The sequence below is a fragment of the Gymnoscopelus braueri genome, assembly GCF_963280865.1.
Source record: "Gymnoscopelus braueri genome assembly, chromosome: 2".
Classification (NCBI taxonomy): Eukaryota; Metazoa; Chordata; class Actinopteri; order Myctophiformes; family Myctophidae; genus Gymnoscopelus; species Gymnoscopelus braueri.
In genome coordinates, this window is record NC_137604.1 from 63,337,326 (window position 1) to 63,365,158 (window position 27,833).

A 27,833-nucleotide genomic window follows, 5' to 3' on the forward strand; every position below is an offset into this window, starting at 1 on the left:
GTGTGTGTGTGGAGTGTGAACAGGTTTGTTGTCTCTCAGAGAATGCCCATATATGGTCCTGTCGTGAGCACACATACAATTATGATGTGGTGGCTGTCGGGGTGGAAACCTTGTAAGTCCAAAACCATTACTTTTTTATTACTATTATTACATAAATACAATAAAAATTGTGAAAATAGCTGATCTACATGAGCTTGTAGATCGGCTATTTTTGGCTTCTGTGTGACACTCTTGAATGATGAAGCAGGGCATTAATTTGTAAAAAAATAAAAAAGTTGAAAAGTTGAAATATGGAGATAGGCGGTTTCTGCCCTGCCAGCCAGCTAACAAACATGAGTGGTATGTGTTTATGAAATACTGCATGAACATTCCATGTCTGTGCTTTATGACGTTTAATACAAAGTATTGGGAATTAAGCCTCTTTCAACATGGTGTGTTCCTATTTTGGGCATGTCATTACAGACAAAAATTGTCCAAAAATATCCTATTTTTGAAAAGGATAGCAAAAATACTGTAGCAGATCTACAAGCTCTATGAGATTATAGATTTTGGGCAAGTCATTCAAAGCAAAAATTGTCAGATATTGTCCCATTTTTTTTTTTAATGGGACAATATTCAGATCTCCAAGCTCTATGAGTCTATGAGCTTGTAGATTTTCACTATTCATTGTTTGAGGAAGTATATAGGGCTTAAATGGTCAAACATTTTAGCAAAAAAAAATATATATAAATCATATTGTATAATGCTAAATAGATGCTAAACTGTGATATGTATTGTAAATGCACCTTTTTCTATATTTCTGCTCAATAATTCCTCACAAGCATGTGGAGGGGGGGGGAGTACTTTTTTTTGTAATCTGATGAGTATGTCAGCGGTTCTGCCTCACAACTTATGCACACTGTAGTCAAATGCCCAGAGTAAGCAAGTGCTTTGAGAGCCTGGTTAAAGGACTCATATGCTCCATGCTTCCCCCCACCCTCGACCCCCCGCAGTTTGCATATGGGGCCAACAGGAGCACGGAAGATGCCATCGCCCATGTCCTCCACACGGCCCTACGTGAGGATGCTGTTTGAGGACTACAGCCCCCAGTTTAACACCATAGTGCCCCTCCAGGCTCGATGGCAATCTCCGGGACCTGGGCATCACTGTGCGACTGGATCCTGGACTTCCTGACGGACCGCACCCAGGCGGTGAGAGTGGCTGTGTGTGTGTGTGTGTGTGTGTGTGTGTGTGTGTGTGTGTGTGTGTGTGTGTGTGTGTGTGTGTGTGTGTGTGTGTGTGTGTGTGTGTGTGTGTGTGTGCGTGTGTGTAGTCTGTGTACCTGAGTCTGGGTCAGCTTGATGCTGTGGATGTGCGGGAATATGAGCATGTTGTCCTTCCTCTGGACAGACTTTAAAGACCCCCGATGACCCCCTACACCAAACACCTGCAACATACACAACATTCACATGGTTAAATAAACACCTGCAACATACACACACATTCACATGGTTAAGTAAAGACCACCATACACCAAACACCTACAAAATACACATATTCACATGGTTAAATAAACACCTGCAACATACAACATTCACATGGTTAAATTAATACCTGCAACATACACATATTCACATGTTTAAATAAACATCTCCACACCAAACACCTGCAACATACACACATATTCAAACACAACCCCACAGCACATGCACTGTGCAATGCATAGCACCGGTTTGCAAACATGTTCATGTCAGGGAACCTCCAAATGTATATGCATTTGTCCACGGACCCCTATCTGAAAATATTTTGTGCCAGGGACCCCGATTTATGTTGTTAAAATGTTCAAAATTATGGAAAATCGTCCCAAGATTTTTCATAATAAAAAAATTGCTGATCTACAAGCTCACAAACGTGTTGCATCGCGATGCACTGTGAGCTTGTAGGTCGGCTATTTTCGAATAGCCCAAGGGGTTAGCACAGCTGGAACCACCCCTGCGAAAACGGCCGATCTAAAAATCTCAACATGTTTGTAGAGCTTGTAGATCGTCTATTTCCGCTATTTATGAACAATTTGGAAAGTGAAAGTGGTTTAGTCAATTGTTTCCATTTCCTGAAAAGTAACGTTTTTTGGACATACAGCACAAGGTTTACAATCAACAGCGATGATATGTTTTTAATATTCTAGGTGAACGTGGCTATGGTGAGTTTAGACATGACTGTTGAGAGGTGTGTGTGTGTTTGTGTGTGTGTGTGTGTGTGTGTGTGTGTGTGTGTGTGTGTGTGTGTGTGTGTGTGTGTGTGTGTGTGAGTGTGTGTGTGTGTGTGTGTGTGCGCTTGTGTGTGTGTATGCGTGCGTGTGTCTGTCTTCCTGTCATGTGACATGCGTTGGTTAAATGTGAAACCTCATGATATGATTGCCTGTTTGTTCCTGTGTGTGTGTGTGTGTGTGTGTGTGTGTGTGTGTGTGTGTGTGTGTGTGTGTGTGTGTGTGTGTGTGTGTGTGTGTGTGTGTGTGTGTGTGTGTGTGTGTACAATATGTGCATGTCTGAGAGGTTTCTCACTGAGGTCTGGATCCAAACACCATGTCACACATGACATACATCCATCACAGACAACCGACACTGACAACTATCATACACGCAACAACGTGACAGCCAAGACGTTTTGGATTGCACGACCTACGGTACAAGAGCTAGCCTATAGGTCAAAAGTGGCCCGTTATAACGAAGCTTATTTGAAAGATTTAGGGTACTTCCTTGGCCTTCTGAGAGTGTCGGTGCAAAGTTTTTTTTTTCATCTACATTTTTATCCCACGATTTTTGTAACCCATTTTTTCACCCAGTGACAATAGAGCGTCGCAGTTCCCGCCCACTTCCTGTTTTTTTTGGTGCCGGAAGAAAAAACTCAATGCATTTTTCCATTGACATTTCCAAAAATATTTATATCTATTAATTTAAGCCTCGAATCAAGCCATCACGAGATGACATGAATCATGACCATAAAACGTTTTTTTCTGTGATTTTTTTTTATTTTATATTTAATTATATGATATACTATATTTAATAAATACCCTTTGTTTTGCCGTTTTCAACAAAAAAATAATCACAGAATCAAACGTTTATGGTCATGATTCATGTCATGTCATGATGGCTTGATTCGAGGCTTAAATTAATAGATATAAATATTTTTGGAAATGTCAATGGAAAAATGCATTGAGTTTTTTCTTCCGGCACCAAAAAAAACAGGAAGTGGGCGGGAACTGCGACGCTCTATTGCCTAAACTGTAATCCTGGGCGCTACTCTCCCTTTGCCAGCCTGGGGAGAGCCCCAAACTAGCAAGCCGCTTCTTATCACCTGACAGGGGGGAGTTTCCCCAGTAGGACGTAGCGCGTGGAAGGACCACGTTAATCCAACCAGTTCCTTACCCCTCCATCAAGCGCCCCGGCTGACCAGTAGTCAGGGGATATTAGCAGAACATTTTCCGATCTTGGAATAAATTCCTTACCAAAAAAAATCTTCATCAATGTGTTTGTAAAGGTGCCTAGTAACACATCTCACAAAAACGGCCATAGCCATCCTTTTCCAGGTATACTTTTTGTGTAAAAAGCCCATTGAGATTGGGCCGTTTTTAGCCCAAGGAGTGGTTTTGGTGCAAAACAAATGCTTGCAATGGATTCAGAATCATAAAAACACCATAGTTTGACCCCTCACATGCTACTTAAAACAGAATTAAAATTTGATTCTTTTTTTAGATTTTTTTTTTAACCAAGGTTATGGTGGGTACCCCAACTTTAAGGAGCTGTCAAAAATTCTCCTAGGGAAACTGCATTTCAGTCTTTGTGAGATGTGTTACTAGACACCTTTACAAACACATTGGTGAAGATTTATTTTGGTAAGGAATTTATTCCAAAAAAAAATTAATATCCCCTGACTACAGGGGGAGGCACTATAGAGACCAGGATTACTGCATGTTTTTTTGTGAGGGTACCTACCCTAGGGGACACGGGGATGTTCATCCGGTGCAAAGTTTGACGCTCTAAATTTGCCGTTCACAGAAAGATGGACTCACAGACAGACAAACAGCGCCGAAAACATTATCTCTACTTCCCGGCCTTTTGGAGATTATAATAATTTAATATAATTGAAGACTGAAAGTTGAATGTAATGTCTGAACTTGGCTGACAGCCCTAATACAAAAAATAAATCCCTCTATGAAAGTCATCCTTGTCAGTATAAGGTGTAGTAGTGAGTCTGACCTGGTACGCCATCACGCCATGCGCTGATGTGTTGATAAATAAAGAGTTTTCTACTTGTCCCTCCTCTGACGGGAGGAATATAAGTTTAAAAGATGCCTTCCCTCTGGGAGGAATCACCTGGAGAGAGAGAGAGAGAGAGAGAGAGAGAGAGAGAGAGAGAGAGAGAGAGAGAGAGAAAGAGAGAGAGAAAGAGAGAGAGAGAGAGAGAGAGAGAAATCATAAGAGAAGTCATGTCCAACATTATTAGGTACACACAGAAGGTGCAAATGCATGTCAAATCTGCACCTACTACATTAATGGCGGTAGTTACAACGTGTGTGGTTGTTAGGATTTTATAAACTCAACTTTTGTGGCTTTCAAAGGCACTTCAACTTTGTGTTGCCTAAAATGTATGCTAACTAGCCGGCTCAATGAAAATAGAATAATAAAAAATTATAATTCTGTTCTGTCTGTTTGAGTATTTATCTATTATGAAGATGGCGCTGACTGGCGTTTCACTTTTACTCTGTGACGTTTTCGCGCCGGGCCAGGCCTTAAAAATGCTAATTAGTAGGGCTATGCAGAGCCTCAGGCCGGCCCAGTTAGGGCCCAGTTACGGCCCAGTTAGGGCAGGGCCTTAATTTTCAGGCCTGTTGAGAACTCTTACACCCACACACACAGTCCTCTTACCCGTCTGTGGAAGGCAGGCATGTGAAAGTGAGTGCTGGATGTAAACATGGACAGCAGGGTGACAGGCTCCTCCTGGCTGGGGTTGTGGATGTAGATGGTCTCTGCTCTGGGCACACCCACAGGCCTGCACACACACACACACACACACACACACACACACACACACACACACACACACACACACACATGCACACCCCCACACCCACACACACACACACACACACACACACACACACACACACATTTATTATGACACTTCCTGTGGTAGCACACATTAAAATGCAACACATGTACATAGCGTTGCTATATTTTAAACTTTTTGTGTTTTTTCGTAAATTAACACCCTATTTGATCATACCACAGTGTCACACAAAAGTAGCAGATCTACAAGCTCGAACTTGTAGATCTGCTACTTTTGATGCTTTTTTAATTTGAATCCTGAATAGTAACAGTTTTGGACGATATCTAAATCGATTATGTGTGTAGGACGTGGATTGGTTATTTGAAATGGGCCCCTCCCACTAATTTGTGAAGCCAATTACAGGCAAACTAGTAAAAAAAGTTGCAATATGGAGTTATGGACATACTGTATACAAGGTTTCTACCTGAGACAGCAGCGATATGAACTAGCATAATGAAACAGACACAGCGGCATAACAGTCCAACCACACAACAACAAAGGAAGCGAGGGAGGCTATAAACAGACCTCCATGACCTTTAAGCACCGTGCTCGGCTCTGTGGGTGCACAGTCTCACACACACACACACACACACACACACACACACACACACACACACACACACACACACACACACACACACACACACACACACACACACACACACACACACACACACACACACACACACACACACACACACACACACACACACACACACACACACTTGAAAGAGCACTTCACCCATGTAGATACTTTGTAGATTTTGATTATTATTACAAAACATACATTAACTACTTCAGCCCTATTTAAACCCTGGCTATTTTCAAAAGATTCTTATACACTTGTGAAATGGGACATTCTGCATGCATAATGAGTACTTTCTACTTTTGGTACTTTAAGTATATTTTGATACCAATACTTTTGTACTTTTACTCAAGTAAATGTTGAATTCCGGACTTTCATTTGTAACAGAGTATTTCTACATTACAGTATTGATACTTTTACTTGTGAGTACTGTTTCCACCACTGGTCAGGACCAAATTGTATGACGATAAGGTTGAACATGGGTGCAGTGCTATCAAATATCAAATATCTAAATACTGAATCAAGCAACTTCAAAAACTGTCTGGGGTGTTCACAAAAGCCTGAGTAGACGATAAAATGACCTCAAACATGTTTGAAAGTGAATGTCCCTTTAACTGGTTGAGCAACCCTTCTAAAATGATGTGAAACTCACAAGTTCCTGAGTTTCACAGCATCTGTGGATTTCACTGAGTGATTAAATATGAGGAAGTCATAGGGCGGTTTGCTTTCTATTGCAGCTGTCGGGCAGAAACCTTGTATCTCCATGATTCAACTTTTTAAAGTTTGTTTATCTTTGTTGTTTTTTGTAGATTAAGTCCATCCAAGAATGTTGTGCAAAAAGTAGCGAAAATAGCTGATCTACAAGGGTCACACGTTTTTGAGCTTGTAGATCTGCTATTATCGCTATTTTGGAGGGAAATCTGAAAGTGAAAGTGGTGAAGTCTGTCTGTGTGTGTTATGCATATTTAATCAATGAAAAGTATTAAGACGAGCTTGTGGCTGAAATAATAACTTTTCAGGAAATGGGGAAAAAAAACAAGAACTTGTGGATCCAATGTACTGCAGTTATCTTTTCGGTTCATATGAGGTTTCCACCTGACAGCGACGACATATTAATATGAGGAAGTCACAGAATGATTTATTTGTAGAGACAGACAGTCACCAGTGGCTGACGATAAGTTAGATGATGGAATTAAAGAGCCAGTCAGTCAATAAACGTCTGTGGTTTTGCACCAACTCCCCCAATAAAGCCTGATTTATACTTAGTTGCATGCTGGTGTTGCATGCAGTAAATAGCAGATATAGATCTGTTATTTACTGAGCACGACACTGGCAGGCAACTAACTGAGGCTTTACACAAAGACAGCACTTGTACAACTTCCTAGACCAAGTGGATATACCGTTGATGTCAGGCAGAAACCTCTTATCTCCATATTCTAACTTTGTGTGTTTGTTCGTGAATTTAACGCCCTACTTGATCATACTACAGCGTCAAATTAAAGCATTAAAAGTAGTAGATCGGCAAGCTAGTTTTTAACCTATTCAAACCGGGAACGCATCTGTGTAACAACTTTATCCATATTTTACTATACAAAAACAGCAGATATACAAGCTCATAGCGTGGCACTCAGTGCTATGAACTCAAATCTTTGCTTCATGGGGGTTCCTGGAACTAAATAATTAGAAATGGGGGTCCGCGGCCAAATGCAAATAATTTTGGGGGTCCTTGACATGAAAAAGTTTGAGAACCACTGATATAAAAACATATGTTTTTCAAAAAACATTGTAGAATCCCCAGAAGCAAAGATATGAGTAAAAACTGTTTGCTTTAAAAATATATATATATTCAGATTTGCACACATTTTCACGATTTTTCAAAAATAGCAGATCTACAAGCTCGTAGCGCGGTGCTGCGCTATGAGCTTGTAGATCTGCTATTTTTGAATAGCCAAAGAAATACAAAAATGATTTCCCGGTCTAAATGGGTTAATTTGAATCCTGAAAAATAACAGTTTTGGACACTAGACAGACGATATGAAATATGAGAAAAGTTGATGTTATAAATACGACACTTTGTTGTTATGAGTGGCATTTCGTCCACAATAGACCCCATTCACTGCCACTGACGTAATAAACATAATTATTCCCGTTTTCAGTGATTCTCAACCTTTTTATTTAACTTCAAGGACCCCCAGTTTTGACCTCCGGGATCCCAATGTACACTGTAAAATCCCCAATCTACACTGTTAATCTGACCCAAGACAAAATAAAGAAAGACATGCCATCTGCGGTTTACTTCCCGTATCTGTGTGAAGTAGGTGGCCGCCTTTTTAGGAGACCGGAAGCAGGTTGGAGTCTATTATTTCCAATGGAAGAGTGAACGTGAACACGGCTTCTGAACCATTCTTTAGCCCCATGGTCACAGAACTAAATATTGGACTCGATCGTCACAAGCGATCGAGTGCCGCGCTACGAGCTTGTAGATCTTCTATTTTTCTTGTATCGTGAAATTTTGTGCAAATCTTTGAATATATATATATATTTTTTAAACAACATTTTTTACTCAAATCTTTGCTTCTGGGGGTCCCTGGAACAAAACTTTTTCATGTCAAATTATATGTATTTGCCCTCGGACCCCCATCTCAAAATATGTTGTTGTTCCTATAGAAGCTCATAGTGCGGCTTGTAGATCTGCTATCTTTGAATAGCCAAATTATAAAAATAACGGTTAAAGTGGTTACACAGATGCGTTCCCGGTCTTAATGGGTTAAGGCTAAAAGGATAACACATAAAAGTCCTGGGGATTTGTTTCCATTGTGGTCCTATGCAATTCAATTCATCAACATAGCATACAAAATGTACATAATAATACATGTCATCAACAAATACAAACACTAGAGCAGTACAGGTCATCTGGGAAAGGTCCGTCTTTTGTACGGTCAAATAAAGGTCAAATAAAAAATGAAACAATTTTTTAAAAGGCTGCTTTATGTCCACAGAATCAGAACTAGACGTGGGAAGCAGTGTTGAGTTTTTATTATGCAACACATATCTGGAACAAGCTCCCAGAAAACTGCAGGTCTGCAGCAACTCACAGTTCTGATAAAAAACAACTCTGTTTGCTGCTGCCTTTTACTATGTTTCATCATTCCTTCACTGTCATTTTTACTTATTTTCTATTTTATTTTATATAAATTGTCCTTTTATGTTTCTTTTACTCTCTCTTAATGCTATGTGTCTAAACCAGTGATTATCAACCCTGGCAAACGTCCCAATTTTGGTCCGCGAGTACTGCTGAGGTGTGCCGTGCCGTTTGAAGAAAGAAAGTGTGAACCCAGCCCCTCGAGAACAATAGCGAGCGGCGATCGTCCGTCAATCGATACGGCCATCATCCGTTTCACACACAGCCACGGCCCACGCCCGAGTCCATTCAGTGTAGCGACCATCACCCATAGGAATGCAAATATGTTGGCCTACCTGGTACTGTATAAAAAGGGCACAGGGTATATGCTTTGGCACTCAGTATTACTACATTGTGGGTCGGAACGGGCCGATGCGGCGGCCAAGAGCCAAGAGGGGCTGTCATATTATAACCTGCCATGATGATGAATGTCCGACAATAAAACACTAACTAACTAACTGTACTAACTTTAAATCAACATAAGTGTTAGATTTCTTATAAAGTGCTTCTAAATCGCTCCAGGGTGTTAGTGTGAACGTAATCCATGTAGTTTTAGTGTTTAATTACTCCACGGAGATCAGGAGATGGTCTGTTCACTCGCAGCTGCGGTAACCAAAAGTCTCGCCACAAAGCACGCTACCCCCATTTGTTTTCGCGGACCAGCGGTTCTTGTATTTGTTTTACTGAGGATAAGGTTAGAAATAAGTTTAGTATTAGGCATAGTTTTACTGATGTTAAGTTTAGGAATAAGGTTAGGTTTAGACATAGTTTACTGAGGTTACGTTTAGGAATACCAGGTGGGCGACTGTGTTTTGGGGCGAGTGTTTTGGTAACCGTCTGTAGTGGGTAACTGCGCATGCGTCCGCAATAATGCTTTCACTTTTTACTCTGGTAAGGTGAAATCAGACTCCTCCAGTCAGCACTGACCCAAGTTTGTATATTTGTAGGCCAAAGACATTTTGTAATGTTTGTAAGGTTTCTTTATTACATCTTGTGTACGTGAGAGTAAATATTTTGATTTGTGACACATACGACATTCAGGGTTGTTTATAAATGGAAGAAAATATGCGAAGCGATGTTTTTTTATTTATTTTTCATGGCATCAACTCAGGGCCTGCTGTACAAACACAAACCCAGAGGAGAGAGGCTGCTATTCTGGAAGCTTTGGGAGCTCAGAGTCTTAACAGTGGAGTTCATAACCTCTCTGGCTGTGAGGTCGACCTTCCTCTGTGAGCAGTGTGCTGGGAAGTGCCTCTTTACTTACTCCAGTACAGTACTGAGAGGTACTTTTACTTTACAATACTTGAGCGTTCCCATTTTCTTTTTTAAACATTAGTTATAGTTACTTTGTTGATTTAGATTATTAATACATTATTACAAAACATTAACCGCTCATTTGAAAAATAGCCGATCTTCGAGCTTGTAGATCGGATATTTTCAAAAGTTTTTTATTTTTTCATTCTAGTATATTTTGATTGCCAATACTTTTGTATGTTTTACTCAAATAATTTCTTTGAATACAGGCCTTTTACTTAACAGACTATTTCTTAATTATATTGTGGCATTGCTAGCAGACAGCAGAGTTCTTAACATCGCTGGCTGTGGGGGTCGACCTTCCTCTCTGTGCTGACGTCTCACACTGGCTGATGATGGGAAAGAGAGAGAGAGAGAGAGAGAAAGTCCGCCTGCTGCCATATTAGGCTGTCTGTCTGTCTACTCAGCGCTCCATTCGGGACCCACCCGCTGGGGAATGTTTACAATATAGCCCCCCTCCCCGCCTTAAAGCTAAAATGACACATGTTGGTAGAGGTTTGGGTTGATGTAATCTCTCAAACTGTTAGCAGAAATCTGTCAGCACCACTGCCTTTAAACATGTAGTGTTGTTGTTAGTAGGAATCCACACAGAAGCACCCAGGAGGAAGTGGACTGAGAAAGGGGGAGGAGCCAAACCAAGTTCCTGTTTCTACACAAAAAAGGAAGGGGTGCCCCCAGAGGCAAAAACAAAGGGGAAAATATATGTTTTCCCGCCTTTTTTGTTTGGTTCCCAGGTTGGGGTTGATGTAATAACTCCAAATATTGGATATCTTCTGATATCTCACCAACATTTGAATGTGTGCGTGTGCGTGTGTCCGTCCGCTCTGGAGGCTGAACTGTTTATGTTTCCTGTACAAGGTGCGAAGAATAAGTGCACATCATCACACTCTGTTTATGAGAGCTGTGTGTGTGTGTGTGTGTGTGTGTGTGTGTGTGTGTGTGTGTGTGTGTGTGTGTGTGTGTGTGTGTGTGTGTGTGTGTGTGTGTGTGTGTGTGTGTGTGTGTGTGTGTGTGTGTGTGTGTACGTGTGTGTGTGCGTATGTGCGCGTGTGAAAGACAGCACTTACTGTGTGCCAAAGTCCAGCATTGGAGGCTGGAAATGCAGAGGCCTTCCACTCTCCCGTGCATATGGAGAGGATCTGCAGGAGGAGAAAGAGGAACGGTTAAGGCTGAAGAACAAACATGCACCGACTAGAACAAATAGACCCTGAGGTCCTGGACAAAATGATTACTACTGGACAAGATGCTATGGTGGAAAACTCATTATGTCATTATTACATTCGACAAATGTATTTCCATCGCTATTCTGAGCATAATGACTTTTACTGACTACAATGTCTTTTTCCGTGTTTTCCTTATTTCAGGGTTCCCACACAATTTGAACAATGAAGTTTCCATACAAGTATTTTATCCCATTTCCAGGCAATGATACGGTGCAATAATGACACTCTTACAACACAGTGTGCTATCAATGCACCAAGACAGACTCAAGAGAAGTTGTCACGTGACAAAAAGAACATGTCTTCAAGCTAACACTTTTTGTCACGTGGCGTGACGTTTTCATGTCAAGGACCCCCACATTGACAGCCCGCGGACCCCCACATTGACAGTCCGCGGACCGCCCATTTGAAAAGATATGCCAAGGCCCCCCATAATTTTTTACGGCTCTAGCAGTGATTTTCAACCATTTTATTTTCAATCACCCCCAGTTTGACATGCATTAGGAGGCCATACGGACCCACATTTAATGGCATTTCTATCTCTGGGATAGAAATGCCAATTTATATTGTAAAATCAATGTTAATGTAACTCAGAGAGAGTACAAATGGAACCAAATGGACCCGTTACAGACCCATAAGGGTCCATTTGGTTCCATTTGTACTCTCTCAGAGTTACAGACCCATAAGGGTCCATTTGGTTCCTAACTACCTATCATTTAGCTGGGGACCCCCTGGAACTCCCTCAAGGACCCCCTGCGGCTCGTGCAGCGCAGCAACGCTACATTCTACCATGTTACATATTCCACGTAATGTTAAAACAAAACACAATGCGTGTCCAAACATTTTCAAAAACATTTGATTAATTCCAAACCATTTCCAGGCCTGGAAAACTGTTTTTTATCATTTCTAAATATTTCCAGTAATTACACGTTCATGGGAACCCTGTTATTTGAACAGAAATTTGACATTTCCAATCCAAATCTTTATAATTTTCACGAAACACTCTGATGTGCAAACAACAGCATCGTCACAAGGAGATCCTGGCGTCCTCGTTCCTGACGTGACATAAGGGACAGTATAAAACAAACATTGCGCTGCATTGTTTAGCATAATTACCACGTTTAGGTAATTATGCAAAACAAAAGCTGTCAGAAACGATGAAAAGACTTTGTGCATTCATTCAGTGGTGGAAAAAGTACTCAATTTATTTACTAAAGTAAAAGTATCAATACTGCAATGTAAAAATAGTCTGTTAAAAGTAAAAGTCCGGAATAAAAAAATTACTTGAGTAAAAGTATAAAAGTATTGGTACCAAAAGTAAAAGTACTCATTGTGGAAAAGTTCAAAATGTATTAAAATCTTTTGAAAATACGCATTGTGAGCTTGTAGATCTGCTATTTTCGAATGGCCGAAATATGTACTGTATGGGGCTGAAGTTAGGGGTGTTCGATATGGCGATAGATATCGTCGCGACGATACTATGTCTCCACGATATGCTTTTTTAGAGATATCGTATCTATCGTCATAAAGTGAGTCACTCCGTCATAGTGTGCACTCACATTCTATGATTTTGCAGTTCTATACCTTAATTTATACTTCTGTAGTACGACGGTTTCGTTCGCCAAAAATAGCAGATCTACAAGCTAACAACGCGTCTCGACCGCACGTCCGGACTGCATTGATTGCTTGAAGATCTGTTGTGTTCATCAAACAGGCTCCCAAAGTCCCCGCCCCCTTTCTTCTTGGCAGCGAGGGGACCGTCGCTCAGACTCGCTCTTGTCAGTCAGTCTGCACAACAGCAGTAATGGACGGAGAGTCGGGCTCATTTGGATATTCCAAAACCGACACGGTGCAAACTAAAGTTAATTGCAAAGTTTGCAATGTTCGAACGTCACTCGATATAACTTTTAACCAAACGCGGGTGAAACAGCAAAGGTATCCCCGCATAAAGAGTGCACGCACGCACATGGATCGACGGACCTCGGGCATCGATTAAAAACAACAATTCGTACCTCGCTTACAAAAGCTTATCAACACCATGAATTAACATAGGAATGACCGACCTGGCTGGATGCATATGCATATCAATGATCCATTGCGTGACCTGTACTTTTCCAGTGGTGGAAAAAGTACTTAAGTAAAAGTATCAGTACTGCAATGCAGAAATACTCACATTATGGTGATATATATCGTCTATCGTGATATATATTTCTTGAAAAATATCGTGATAGTATATTTTTCAATATCGAACACCCCTAGCTGAAGTGGTTAGTGTGTTTTGTGATAATAATCCAAATCTACCAAGTAACTAGTCACTAAAGTTTTCATATAATTGTAGTGGAGTAAAAGTAAAAAAAAAATGCCTCTGAGATGTAGTGGAGTAGAAGTAAAAGTACAGAAAATTGGAAATACTCCAGTAAAGTAAAAAATACCTCAAAATTGTACTTAAGTACATGTAACAGAGAGGACCTCTGTTACTATCACTTTAGTATTTGCACGGTGTAATTTGCACATTGTAGTTTGCACAGAAAGGAATGCAGTCATTTTATTGTTGATTACATTTAACTTAACATTTGAGTTGTGTCCTGTCCAGCTGAGCTGGCCACTCAGCTAACTAGTCCACCTATGGAGACAACATGTTTGGTGATATCTGGCAAGTGCAATTGGTGTAATATGAGTGCAATAGAGACTAAGTGGAATGTGTGAGAGGTGCAATATGGGTAATGCTGAGTAATGATTGAAAGCTTAACATGTACCAAAGTGGGCTGTTCTGTTTGCCAGTGTAATTGGGCTGGACCAAGTCAGAATAGTAGAGGGGGGTTGTGATGTGTTTTAGAGTTGCTGATGGTTGTAGTAGAGGGGAAAGAGTATTTTGTAGTTCAGTCAGTTTTAATATACTTGTGGGGGTTAAGGGTATTTAAGTATTTATGGTGTGTTTATTTATGTTATGCTCTGAGTTAGAACACCCCTTATAGTGGTATGGTCCAAGCTGGCTCATTAGCTCAGCTGAGCATAAAAGGCTGTCACTTGCCAGAGTTGAGGAGATGTCTGTTGAGGGTGAAGAGCTACTGTGATGTCCATATTCCTGTATGTATTTTCTGGTGAATAAATACACTGTCTGGTTGCAACCTAGTACCTGGCTCTGTACTGACTTCCAGCCTCTAAATGGCTCATTCTCACAGTACAGTTAGTTACTTTACACCACTGTTGAAAGGGAGATGATTGTCAGTCATATCATCATCAGCGCAGAGAGCCGTTTCCTGAGTGGAACTTGAGCTCAGGGGAGGCTTTTGTCTGTCGCTCGTGTTTTGAAACGGAATACGGCTAAAGATCTCATACGCTGCGGCCGGAAGACGCCGGCCAAGACCTTGGATCTGAAAGACCGCCCGGTTTCTGTGTCACACGTCTCGTTTGAAGCTGGAGGTCCCCTTCCAACCACAGTATGAAATGGATAAGCAACGCAATGCGTTGCGATGCGACGCATTGTGAGCTTGTGACGCATTGTGAGCTATTTTCAAAATTTGTGTGTGTGTGTTCTGGCTGCAGCGCATTAAAATCTTAAGCCGTATTCCGTTTCAAAACACGAGCGACAAACAAAACCCTCCACTGAGCTCGAGCTCCGCTCAGGAAAAAAAGTCTCTCTCTCCGCTGTCATTTTCACCGAGAAGACACACATACGGCACATGGCTCCTTGACCTACTAGACGTCACACGTTGGAGATGCTGTGGCTACTATCACCTTACTGAGAACCAACCCAGTTCACGACACCCAATAATGTCACCGCAACATAAAGAGGACAGTGTTTGCTACAGAGGAGCCCCGTTATCAAATTACTTTCTATTTCACATAAACACAAGAGTGAGTAACCAATAGAGAGAATAATGCCGAGTTGACAACGGAACGGAACTCTGACCCTTTCTGCTTCTTGTAACGGCATCTTTTTTTTTTTTTTTTTTAACCCATTCAATCCGGCATCTGTGTTGTTTTAGATTTGAGCTATAACCATTATTTTATACTTAGCTGTTCAAAAATAGCAGATCTACAAGCTCATAGCACGGCACTCTGCTATCTTAGAAAAATCTTGAACATTAATTTGTGCAAATCTTTGAATACATACTGTACATCTTTTTTAAACAACATTTTTAACTCAAATCTTTGCTTCTGGGTCCCTAGAACAACATATTTTGATGGGGTCGGCGGCCAAATTCATATAATGTTGGGTGGTCCTTGACATGAAAAAGAACCACTGATATGCAGCACCACAAGTTTTTCAGAAAACTGTTAGGATCTAGAAGACATCTGCAAAGATTTGCACACATTTTCACGTTTTTTTTCAAAAATAGCAGATATATATATATATATCTATATATATTTTTTTTTAATAGCCAAAGATGACACAGAAGTCACACCTGTACACGGCTTTACATTTGGCACAATGCACTAACAAAGACAATAGGCTGAGGAATAACGTTGTACACAATGCTCTTGTCTTGACTGTACAGTGTTTATATGGAACACTGTGAAAGGGAGATGTCACATGGATTAAAGCACAAATAAAATACCACAACGTGAGGAAAATGTTTGTCGGGCTCTTGAAACGTGCCTGAAAGGAGGTCCTCCTGACAATAGTACTTTGTTTCCTTCACAATGCGCATTGTGAATCCAAAAAATGATGGTCGGTCGTGGCGACAGAAAACTTGAATCCATGCAGTCGTATCACCAGTGCTGGAACTTAACACTTGAACTTAAAGTAGCCATTTCACGATCATGACATTTTAGTTGACGATTATCGTGCATAACTCTGACGATCTACAAGCCTGTCCACAGCACAAAACATGAGCTTAACATGAGCCAAAATAGGGTTGCCTGGTTGAAAATAGTTAACATATACAGTATTGTTGCCGTTGGGCAGAAACCTCTTCTCAAAAAATCCAAAGACAGACACATCTGGACTTGTCTCACAGCAACACCGTATGGAAACCACAAACACAGATACTACACATATATACTATATTATTATCTCCATCAGGATTCAAATTCGAAAACAGAAAAAGCTACTAGACGCTGTACTATGATAATTTACGAAAAAACACAAAAAGTTTGAATATGGACATAAGACAACAGCAATATATTATGTAAGTCCAGTCCACTATGAATATAGCATTGGTTCTCAAAGTGGGGTCCGGGGACCCCCAGGGGTCCTTGGGGGGGGTACCAGGAGGTCCCCAGCGAAATGTGTTAATAAAACGTCACAATCATTTTAACCACTTAAACCATATTTGGCTATTCAAAAATAGCAGATCTACAAGCTCACTCTGTGCCGCGCTATGAGCTTGTAGATCTGCAAAAAAAAATTAATCCCTGGCACAAAATATTTTTTGAGACGGGGGGGCGGTTTGTCCGCAGCCAAATACATGTCATTTTGGGGGTCCTTGACATTTGACAACCACTGCACTATTAGATCTAGTATACAGTATGAACCGGTAGACATGATGCACGTGTGTGTGAGAGAATTGTGTGTCTGAGAACTCACACACACACACCACTGCTGCGCTTATGCAACAAAAACGTGTGACTTTAATACCTGTGCGAGCACACACACACACACACACACACACACACACACACACACACACACACACACACACACACACACACACACACACACACACACACACACACACACACACACACACACACACACACACACACACACACACACACACGGCTAAATAAAAGACCTGACTTTTAGACGGTCATGTGACGTTTATCATTGCGACTCATTTAGCTCAGTGACTGCTAGCATGTTATTTCAAACAATCCTGGAGTACCGAACCCAACCCACCTCCTCATAACTATATTATGTATAGATTTTAGTTCTAACACAGTCATTTCTATTTGAATACTTTATGTTTAATTGAATATTTAACATGAATGATCTGAAAGACATATTTATACAGTAGAAACGTGGGGAAGCAGCATTTAGGTTTTTCTTATGCACCCCGTGTCTGGAACAAACTCACAGATAAATGCAGGTCCGCTGCCACTCGTATTTCTCTTAACCCTTTAAGACCGGGACGCATCCGTGTCATTTTAAAATTTCTTCGGCTATTCAAAAATAGCAGATATACAAGCTCATAGCGCTTGTAGATCTGCTATTTTTGAAAAATCGTGAACATTTGTGCAAATTTTTGAATATATATTTATTTTTAAGCGAACATTTTTAACTCATGTTTCAACTTCTGGGGGACCCTGGAACAAAATATTTTGAGATGGGGGTCAAATACATATCATTTTGGGGGTCCTTGACATGAGAAAGCTTGAGAACCGCTGATATTAAAGCAACTTAAGTTTTTTTTTTAAACTGTTAGGATTTAGAAAACATTTGTAGAATTCCCAGGAGCAAAGATTTGAGTTAAAAACTGTTCGCTTTAAAATGTATACATATTCAAAGATTTGCACAAAATTTGCACGATTTTTCCCAAAGACTGCAGATCTACAAGCTCATAGCTTGTAGATCTGCTATTTTTGAATAGCCAAAGATTTCTAATGACACTGATGCGTTCCCGGCTTGAATGGGTTAAAACACAACTAAAGACCTTTCTGTTTGCCGCAGCCTTTGATTGAGTTACTTGAATTTTCTCTCTCTTTTTCTTTCTCTTCTGGACTGTAACTGTATCTGTTATTTTTACTTTTGTTTTATTGCATCCTAACGTCATCGTATAATCCTGTTTCCTTTGCTTGATGTTCTGTGTAAAGCACAGTGAATTGCCTGGTTGTTGAAATGAACCACACACACAACAATGTATATAAGAGCTCATTATTACATTTCAAGCTTTTTTTCACTAGGTTAAAATAAATGTTACATTTTGATGGACTAATGAAATATGATTGTACTTTGAACTGATGAATGTCATGTGCTGCTATATGAGCACACTGTACTGTATATGTTGAATGCACTTATTGTAAGTCGCTTTGGATAAAAGCGTCTGCTAAATGACTAATGTAATGTAATGTATATAAAAGTACTCTTTTTTTTTTTTGCTTGAATAAAAGTATCAATACTGCAATATAGAAATACTCTGTTACAAGTTAAAGTCCGGAATTAAAATGTACCTGAGTAAAAGCACTGGTATCAAAATGTACTTAAAGTACCAAAAGTAGAAAGTACTCATTATGCAGAATGTCCCATTTCAAGTTTTCAGATGTATAAGAATCTTTTGAAAATAGCAGATCTACATGCTCACAATGCGTCGCGATGCGACGCATTGTGAGCATGTAGATCGCCTATTTTCAAATAGCCAAAGTCTAAAAAGGGTTAATGTGTGTCTTGTAATAATAATCAAAATCTACAAAGTAACTAGTAACTAAAAGGTATCAAATAATTGTAGTGGAGTAAAAGTACAATATTTTCCTCTGAGATGTAGTGGAGTAGAAGTAAAAGTACTGAAAATTGGAAATACTCCAGTGAGGTAAAAAATACCCCACAAATTGTACTTAAGTACAGTACTTGAATAAATTGCGTCTTTCCATCCGTCCAGCTTTTCAACACATTCCACTCCTGTCCTTCTATCTATCTGTCTGTCTGTCTATCTGTCTATCCAGCTTTTCAACACCCCTATCTGTCTGTCTGTGTGTGAAGGTGTCAGTGTGACAGCTCTCTGGCTGGTCCAGGGTCAGCGTTTACGTTCATCTCAGATGTCTCACAGCAGCAGTCACGTCAGCAGTTTAGGGACGCTCGCTTTATGAATGCCATGTTTAACCCTTAACCCTGGAGCTGAAAATAGCAGACAATTTTGTATTAACTCATTCACTGCCATAGGATGACTTTGACGATTTTTTTCCAAAGGCCCAGACTGCCAAGGACGACTAAAACAACTTTTGGACGATTATTATTATTTATTTAATATATATATTATAAATGTATTTATATATATATATATATACAGTATATATATATATATATATATATATATGTTGGGAAATTGGCATTCCAGGGAAATTGAAAGGGGAGCGCTTGTTTTTAGGCACAGGTTGCGAGGCGGGGCTTTGATGCGAGGACGACAACAACAAGATAGCAACCAGGAAAAGTAAGCACCGGACTCAGTGGCGCACTTCGATAACCATTGGACTCCCCATCCACTACCACTGAGAGTCCGGGTTTTACTCCCGCTTGGGACATTACTTTTTCAAACAACCGCGGACTACTTTTTTTCGCCGATAAAGTATAGTTTTGGACCATGGCGGAGGCGCGCCGACTCAGCAGACCTTGAGGCCGAGGAGTCGCGCCCGAGCGCCTCCAGGCGCGAGTGCCCGCGACAACCGGCCGATGGTCTGCTAGTCGACTAAGCGCCGTCCGAGTTATGTACCGATAGGCACAGAATCGTAAATGATGTTGTGGGGACTGCGTTTGCCCCAACTGCCACTCACTGCACTAACATAGCCCGCCAGCACCGCCCCCTCGCCCCCTTGTGCTTCAACTGCATGGAATGTGTGTGTGTGTGTGTGTGTGTGTGTGTGTGTGTGTGTGTGTGTGTGTGTGTGTGTGTGTGTGTGTGTGTGTGTGTGTGTGTGTGTGTGTGTGTGTGTGTGTGCGCATGCGTGTGTGTGTGGTGTGGGGCTCATGTCTGGCTTGCATTGCCCTCTAGCGTTGATTCTACAGAATTGCCTGGGGGGCGGTGAAAATTTCCCTGGAATGCCAATACACATACACATACATATATACATATATATATATATATATATATATATATATATATATATATATATATATACATATATACATATATACATATATATATATATATATATATATATATATATATATATATATATATATATATATATATATATATACATTTTGCCCACAGAACCAGGAGATAACGTGATCCAAAGATTTACTGCTCCATTCACTTCCTGGTTAAAATATTTGGGAAATATTCTGTATCTCGGCTCCTGTGTTTTACTATGTATTTTTGGCCTGACATGCTATTTTCAACCAAGTATAACAAACAAACTTTCACGGAAGCACAGTGAAACCCTCCATGATTAGCAACCATCAGGGGATCGATCATACTGGAGATAAATATTCTGTGACTACTTGAAAAAGTAAGAAAATCGGAAAAAGTCGCTGGCAGTGGGCAAACGCAGCCAGAAATAAGTCTGGCAGTGAATGAATTAAGTATAAATCAGGCATATACTGAAACTCTAACTCCAAACTCCTAAGCAAGCACACACACACTTTAATAATTTATTTATGTCCAGTACAAATAAGAGATACAATACAAGGACACAGATATTCACACAGTGCTGTAAAAATCTACAGTCAGCAAATCTTGGACAATTACCCAGACACCCCTCAGGGCTACAAGTACTGTAACAGCGTCTTCGCCATTTTTTGGCGGCTACCAATGATAGAAGAGAATGCACAGAATTTTGCGAGCCGTATAGCTGCTTTTTTTGGCATCCCAAGTTGTTGGAAGCCTTTCACCTATGTACATGTCCTAGGCTGCCAAAGATAAACACGAGTAGATAGCACAACCTATCTCTGTCATGGTATGGAGGAGACACACACACGCAGATAGCAGATCTTTTTTTTCTTAAAATTTTTATCCCACGATTTTGTAACCCCTATTTTTTCACCCTAGTGCCAATGCCTAAGCGTGTAATCCTGGGCACTACCTTCCCTCTGCCAACCTAGGGAGGCCAGGGCCGAGCTCATGCCTCCTTCAATGCATGAGAGCCGTCTGACCTTCTTATCACCTGACAGGGGAGAGTTTCCCTGGTTGGACGTAGCGCGTGGAAGGAACACGTTATTCCAACCAGTTCCCTTCCCCTCCATCAGGCGCCCCGGCTGGCCAGGGGGAGGCAGTATAGTGACCAGGATTACTGCATGTTTTTTGTGAGGGTACCTACCCTAGGAGACACAGGGAGAACATGCAAACTCCACACAGAAAGGCCCTTTCGCCAACCCCACCTAGGGTGTGGGCACTGATGACGCGGAGGAGAGAACACGCCCCCAGCGCCCACAGCGTCCCCTGCGGGAATCGAACCCAGGACCTTCTAGCTGTGAGGCGACAGCGCTACCGACTGCGCCACCGTGCCCCCTCGCAGATAGCAGATAGCAGATCTACAAGCATTGTGAGCTTGTAGATCGGCTATTTTCAAATGGCCGAAATGTATATAGGGCTGAAGTGTGTAATGTTGTGTAATAATAATCAAAATCTACAAAAGTAACTTAAGTTTTCAAATAATTGTAGTAGAGTAAAGTATAATATTTGCCTCTGAGATGTAGTGGAAAATTGGAAATACTCAAAGTACAGTACTTGAGTAAATGTACTTAGTTACTTTACATCACTGACACACACACACACACACACACACACACACACACACACACACACACAGTTTTACGGAGGTCTAAACTTGGTTCAGAGGACACTCTTTGCAGATTGTTGCCTGTGGCCCCTGGCCATTAACACGGGGGTAAAATGGTCTCCGCTTTGATCCCGAGGCGATTAGTGCAACATTATATCACCTCATGCCGACGCCACCGCAGCCCCGACTGCCACACACTTATAGCATTCTACGCGCCCTGCTAGCTAGCCTGCAGTGAAGTCACACTCAGGTATTTTTTATCTTTTTACAGCGTGTGAGTGTTTGTGACAGAGTTTATAGCATTCTACACTCAACGCTACACTCAACGATGCTAAGCTAGCTAGCAGGACGGGATGTAAGCCAGCGCAGCAGGGGGTGTAATAAAAACATAAAATAAAATAAGTATATGAGAGGTGTTTTGGGGGGGGGGTGTTCAGGGAAGGTTCATGTTGTGGTCACTGCTGCATCGTGGTTGTTTGGGACAATAAGGAAATGAAGATGTTTGTGGTTAAAAAACAAAACAGGAATGAGATTCCATGATTCATGAGAAGTTGTGTCCTACCTAGGACACAACCAGGCATGGGAAATAAAAGACAAAAGAGGTCCAACATTATAACTTTTTTCTTTTTGTCTTAAAAGATGTACAGTATTACTGGTGTATGTAACTTTGTTTTGTTTGAAGGAAATGACCTGAAGGTCAAAATTCTATTTCTCCCCCTGAGCAAGGTAAAAAGTAAGACATTCAGCACTTCAGCAGGAGAAAGGGAGTTCAAATCCGGGTTGATACAGGACATTTGCGTAGCGTAGTGCAGCTTTAACTGCTTTTCATTAATCATGCCCCAGATGTTAAGATATCGATCTAATCGTCTGGATACGTCTGTGAGGTACCCCCCACCTTCCCAACCCCACTGGAGGTGGCTTGTTTGCACACACACACACACACACACACACACACACACACACACACACACACACACACACACACACACACACACACACACACAGAGCAGTGATAAGGGAGTGCACGTATGGTCCTGTATGTATGGCAGTAAAAGTATGGCAGGCTCAGTCTTGCATTATTGACATTCCCCAACAGTGGTTTTAAGGTAACAGACACACACACACACTGATCCATTGCAGCCACTTCCATCTCCTGATGAAAGGAATCCACATGAGAGCCGTCCTGAACGCTATGCTCAGAGACAAGAACACTATACCACATTGTTATCGGCACTATACTAACATTCCACTATACTCCAACAATATACTGTATACTATATTCTGTCTATTTAAGAAAGTAAGTAGCTGATTTCACTTTTACCTTGCGCTAGGTATACTCTTTGTTGCTTGTTTTAGAAGAGAATGCACTTAAGACTTCTAGTGAGTAGTAGTTTCCTTGCCTACCTGCTATATACTACTATACTATACCTGCTAAATCCGTGGTTCACAACCTGTGGGTCGGGACCCCCAGGGTTTTGGAGGGGTCCCCAGATGACAGTGAAGTGACAATTTAAGGAATTTTAAGACCTTTTTAATACACACACAAAAAAAAGAAGACCATTACTGCACCAAAAGTAATCAACAAACTATAAAAACTGGTCAAACATTGGACAAATTGTCAAATAATATAAGAGGCTAAAATCAGCTAAAATAGCCGATCTACAAGCTCACAACGCCTCGCAAAGCGAGGCGTTGTGAGCTTGTACTGTAGATCGGCTATTTTCACAGATTTTATCTGTGGAACCGAGTCAAACTAAATTGAATGCCTCAACTCCTACAAGTGCTTGTCAGGGTGGGGGGGTTCAAATATGATTATTTTGGGGTGTCCCTAGTTCAAATATGATTATTTTGGGTGTCCCTAGTTCAAATATGATTATTTTGGGGTGTCCCTAGTTCAAATATGATTATTTTGGGGGGTCACAGCCTGAAAAGGTTGAGAAACACTGTGCTAATGACTGTAATGTAATGTAATGTAATGTAGTCTGCACAACTGTCGAAAATCTTCTTTAAATTATTCTACCAATTACTTTTTCAATTCATTAAATAAACTACTGCTCCCACTGAGAGAGAGAGAGAGAGAGAGAGAGAGAGAGAGAGAGAGAGAGAGAGAGAGAGAGAGAGAGAGAGAGAGAGAGACCAGGTGTATATAGAGTGATGACAGTGCAGGCAAGTGGCTGATAACCCACATAATGAGACCTCTGCTGGGTCAACCCACACACACACACACACGCACACGCGCACACACACACACGGCAAAATGAGGAAGTTTTAGTTTTAATTTCACTATTATTCAGACGTTAGTCCAGTGAGAGAATGTATAAGAATAACCATTCATATCATAGGTTTCACTTTCCTCATAGACTGTCACGGTTATAGATGGGGTTGTTTTGAGATCCTTTAGACAATGGTTCTCAAAGTGGGGCCCCCAGGGGTCCTTGGGGGGGTTCCAGGGGGTCCCCAGCAAAAGTAGTTACAGTAACATAGCATCACAATACTTTTACCCACTTTAACCTTTTATACGTTGGGCTATTCAAAAATAGCAGATCTACAAGCTCATAGCGTGGCAACGAGTGCCGCGCTATGAGCTTGTAGATCTGCTATTTTTGCAAAATCTTGAAAATGTGTGCAAATCTTTTAAAATCTTTCTCTAAAAATCTGATTAAAAAAACGGTTCCAGAAATGGTTCCAAATGAGATGGAACCGATTCCGGTTCCGCAATGTTAGATCCAGTTCCTCTGGTTCCTTCGGTTCCGGATCCCAACCCTAGTTATAGAATGATGTATTAAATCTAATCTAACAACAAAAATAGATATTTTCAGACCGCCCTGGTCCAGAAAAGGTTGAGAACCACTGGACTGCAGTAAGGCAGAGACAGAGACAGGAGTCCTGTTTCTGGACAAACAAACTGACCACTAGCAGATAGAAATGGAGATACAGTATGATTACTGCTGATGTTCTGGACAAACAGTCTGCTGGAGGAACACCAGTTTATTCTGTTTGTTGGGAAAAGCAGCAAACTGAGAGAGAGAGAGACAGAGAGAGAGAGAGAGAGAGAGAGAGAGAGAGAGAGAGAGAGAGAGAGAGAAAGAGAGACACACACACACAGACAGACCGAGAGAGAGTGTGAGAGAGACAGACAGACAGAGAGAGCGAGAGAGCAACTCTGAGAATGTACACATTTGTACATTCTCAGAGTTAAAATAAGTCTGAATATTTTACTAGAGAAGGAAAGAGAGAGAGAGAGAGAGAGAGAAGGGGGGCATATGGGACCTCCCTATGCTTCCCTCAAGGAGTTCTAAAATTAGCCTGGAATTTAGTACTGCAGCTCTCTGTCTCTCTCTCTGACACACACTCACTTGCTCTATCTCTCTCTCTCTAACACACACACACCCACTCGTTCTGTGACACGCCCCCCCCTGGCTCTGTAACATAAACAAGGTAGCTAACATACAGGACCCTGCTGCACGCACGCACGCGCGCGCGCGCGCACACACACACACACACACACACACACACACACACACACACACACACACACACACACACACACACACACACACACACACACACACACACACACACACACACACACACACACACACACACACACACACACACACACACACACACACACACACACACACACACACAGTGAGCGTCTGATGGCTTCAGTTGGCTGAGAGTGGGTTTGGTACCTAAACAAAGACAATGCAACTAAATGACAGAAAGATAGACAGAAATAAGTGCCGCGCTATGAGCTTGTAGATCGGCTATTTTTTTTTAAATCCCCGGCTCAAAATATTTTTGAGACAGGGGGGTCTGCAGCCAAATACATACTGTACATACACATTTTGGGGGTCCTTGACATGAACATGTTTGAGAACCACTGCAATAGGCTACATAGAAGAAGACTCTTGGGCTGAGGTTTTTTACAAAAAATACATATTTTTCCCGACGTCCTGAAATGTGATCGTTGAATGAAAACAAAGGAATGCAGGAGGAATGCATAGCAGTGACACATTCACAATGAACTGCTCTGCTGTGTAAGATGAGCTCATCCAAAAACAAATGGAAAGGGAGGGGAAAAAAGTGAATTTCCAACACACACACACAGGTTTGTATTACTAGACTTGTGAGGACATCAATCTTTTTAGGACGGCGATTTTATGCATGCCACTTTAATACATTTTGGGGAATTTTAACCCTAAAGCCCGAAAAACAGCTGACCTACAAGCTCACAACGTGTCGCAGTTGTGAGCTTGTAGGTCAGCTGTTTTTCGACGCTGGCACGCAGCTTAAGTATGTTTCTCATATTCTACTATGCATGCTGGGACATTTGGGCCTCACAAGTACAGTATGGTAATGCAAACACACACGCACACACATGCGCGCACGCTTCCTGCAACCAAACCACACTGTGTTGTCTACTGTACAGCAGCCCTGTGCTCATGGGAAACACACACACACACACACACACACACACACACACACACACACACACACACACACACACACACACACACAGTTTATCTACCATTGCAGCAACGTACACAACCACACAATAAACACACACAGTTACACACAGCTACACACACTTCTTTCCGCTGTGCTCTTCTCAACAAACCCACATGCAGCTGGGTGGTGGTGTATGTATGTATGGTATGCTCTTCACTCTATACTCCACGATCAGGGCATCTAGCAAACATAGCCGATCTACAAGCTCACACTGTGATGCTAGTCAAAGAGAGGGACATGAGATCACTCTCACAGGGTCAGACTGAGAACAGCTTTGACAGTTGACCCCCGGCCTAATCCATTGGTTCTCCAAGTGGGGTTCAGGGACCCCCAGGGGTCCTTCTCGGGGTTCCAGGGGGTCCCCAGAAAAAATGCGTTACCTTGGCTCTATTCCGTACAGCGAGCTTGTATATCTGCACATTTTTAACATTTTTGAAAAATCTTGGAAGTATTTGGAAAATGTTTAATCATTTTGTATTTTTAAGACAAATCTCTCTTCTGGGGGGTCCCTGGCACAAAACCTTTCCAGATGGTGGTCTGCAGCCAAAGATATATATGTTACAGGGAAATTGGCATTCCAGGGAAATTGAAATAGGAGCGCTTGTTTTTACCACCCACCCAGGCAATTCTGTATAACCAACACTAGAGGGCAATGAAGCCACACACATGCACATGTGTGTGTGCGTGTGCATGTGTGCGCATGCACACATGCACACGCATGTGTGCACACGCGTGTGCGTGCGCGCACACACATGCACACGCACACATGTGTGTCGTCGTGGATAGTAACCCATATAAAGATCTATTCTCCCCCTATCGGGTTACAACTCCGTCATGGACAATAACTATTATCACGTGTGCGTGTGAACGCGTGTTCAGCGTTCCCCTAGCGTAGCTTCCTGGTTGCTGTGTGGGGGGGAACAACAAAAGCCAGGTCCGAGCGTCGCATTAAAGCCCCGCCTCAATCTCAAAATTGTTTGTGCCAGGGACCCCCTGAAGAGAAGTTTTATGTTAAAAATAAATCAAAATTATTCAAAAGTTTCCAAACATTTTCAAGATTATTTTTGGAACATCCCCAAGGACCCCCGAGGGACCCCCACTATGAGAACCAAGGCCCCAACTCCATGAGCGTGTACAACAGTGATAAAACATGGCTTCTGAATGAAACCAGGTGAAAAGACAAACCAAAACCAGCTCACCTCTCCTCCAATGGAAGACCGTCTTTCCTTCGCTCCTCCTCCACCTAAATAAGACAACAGATACAGTTTAGACATAATGATAATAACTTTATGAAGCACTTTTCAAAACAACCGTCACAAAGTGGAAGTGCTTACAAACATAAAACATGAACAAATACAGTGTATTACTACAGGAATTAACCCATTAAGACCTGAGGCCGATTCTAAAAACAAGTTTTGTTTTTTAATATATCAAAAATGAAATTACAAATGATAAAAAAAATATATCAAAATATTTTGTTCCAGGGACGCCCAGAAGCAAAGATTTTTGTTACAAATGTTCACTTTAAATATATATATATTCAAAGATTAGCAAA

The 27,833-nt window shown here is 41.4% G+C and overlaps 1 protein-coding gene across 2 annotated transcripts in view; it reads right to left on the bottom strand.

Annotated features, from left to right (window-relative positions):
- tmem131l (transmembrane 131 like) overlaps positions 1-27,833 on the bottom strand; it is a 98,634-nt gene that overhangs the window by 51,406 nt on the left and 19,395 nt on the right. For both annotated transcript variants that reach the window (XR_013932035.1, XM_080412845.1), the window contains exons 3-7: positions 27,478-27,521; positions 11,234-11,305; positions 4,905-5,028; positions 4,236-4,352; positions 1,322-1,426 (exon numbers count right to left, since the gene is read on the bottom strand). Coding sequence is in view for 1 of the 2 variants with exons in the window: in XM_080412845.1 (XP_080268971.1) it covers positions 1,322-1,426; positions 4,236-4,352; positions 4,905-5,028; positions 11,234-11,305; positions 27,478-27,521 (462 nt within the window). In the remaining variant the exon portion in view is untranslated. The remainder of the gene's footprint in view (positions 1-1,321; positions 1,427-4,235; positions 4,353-4,904; positions 5,029-11,233; positions 11,306-27,477; positions 27,522-27,833) is intronic.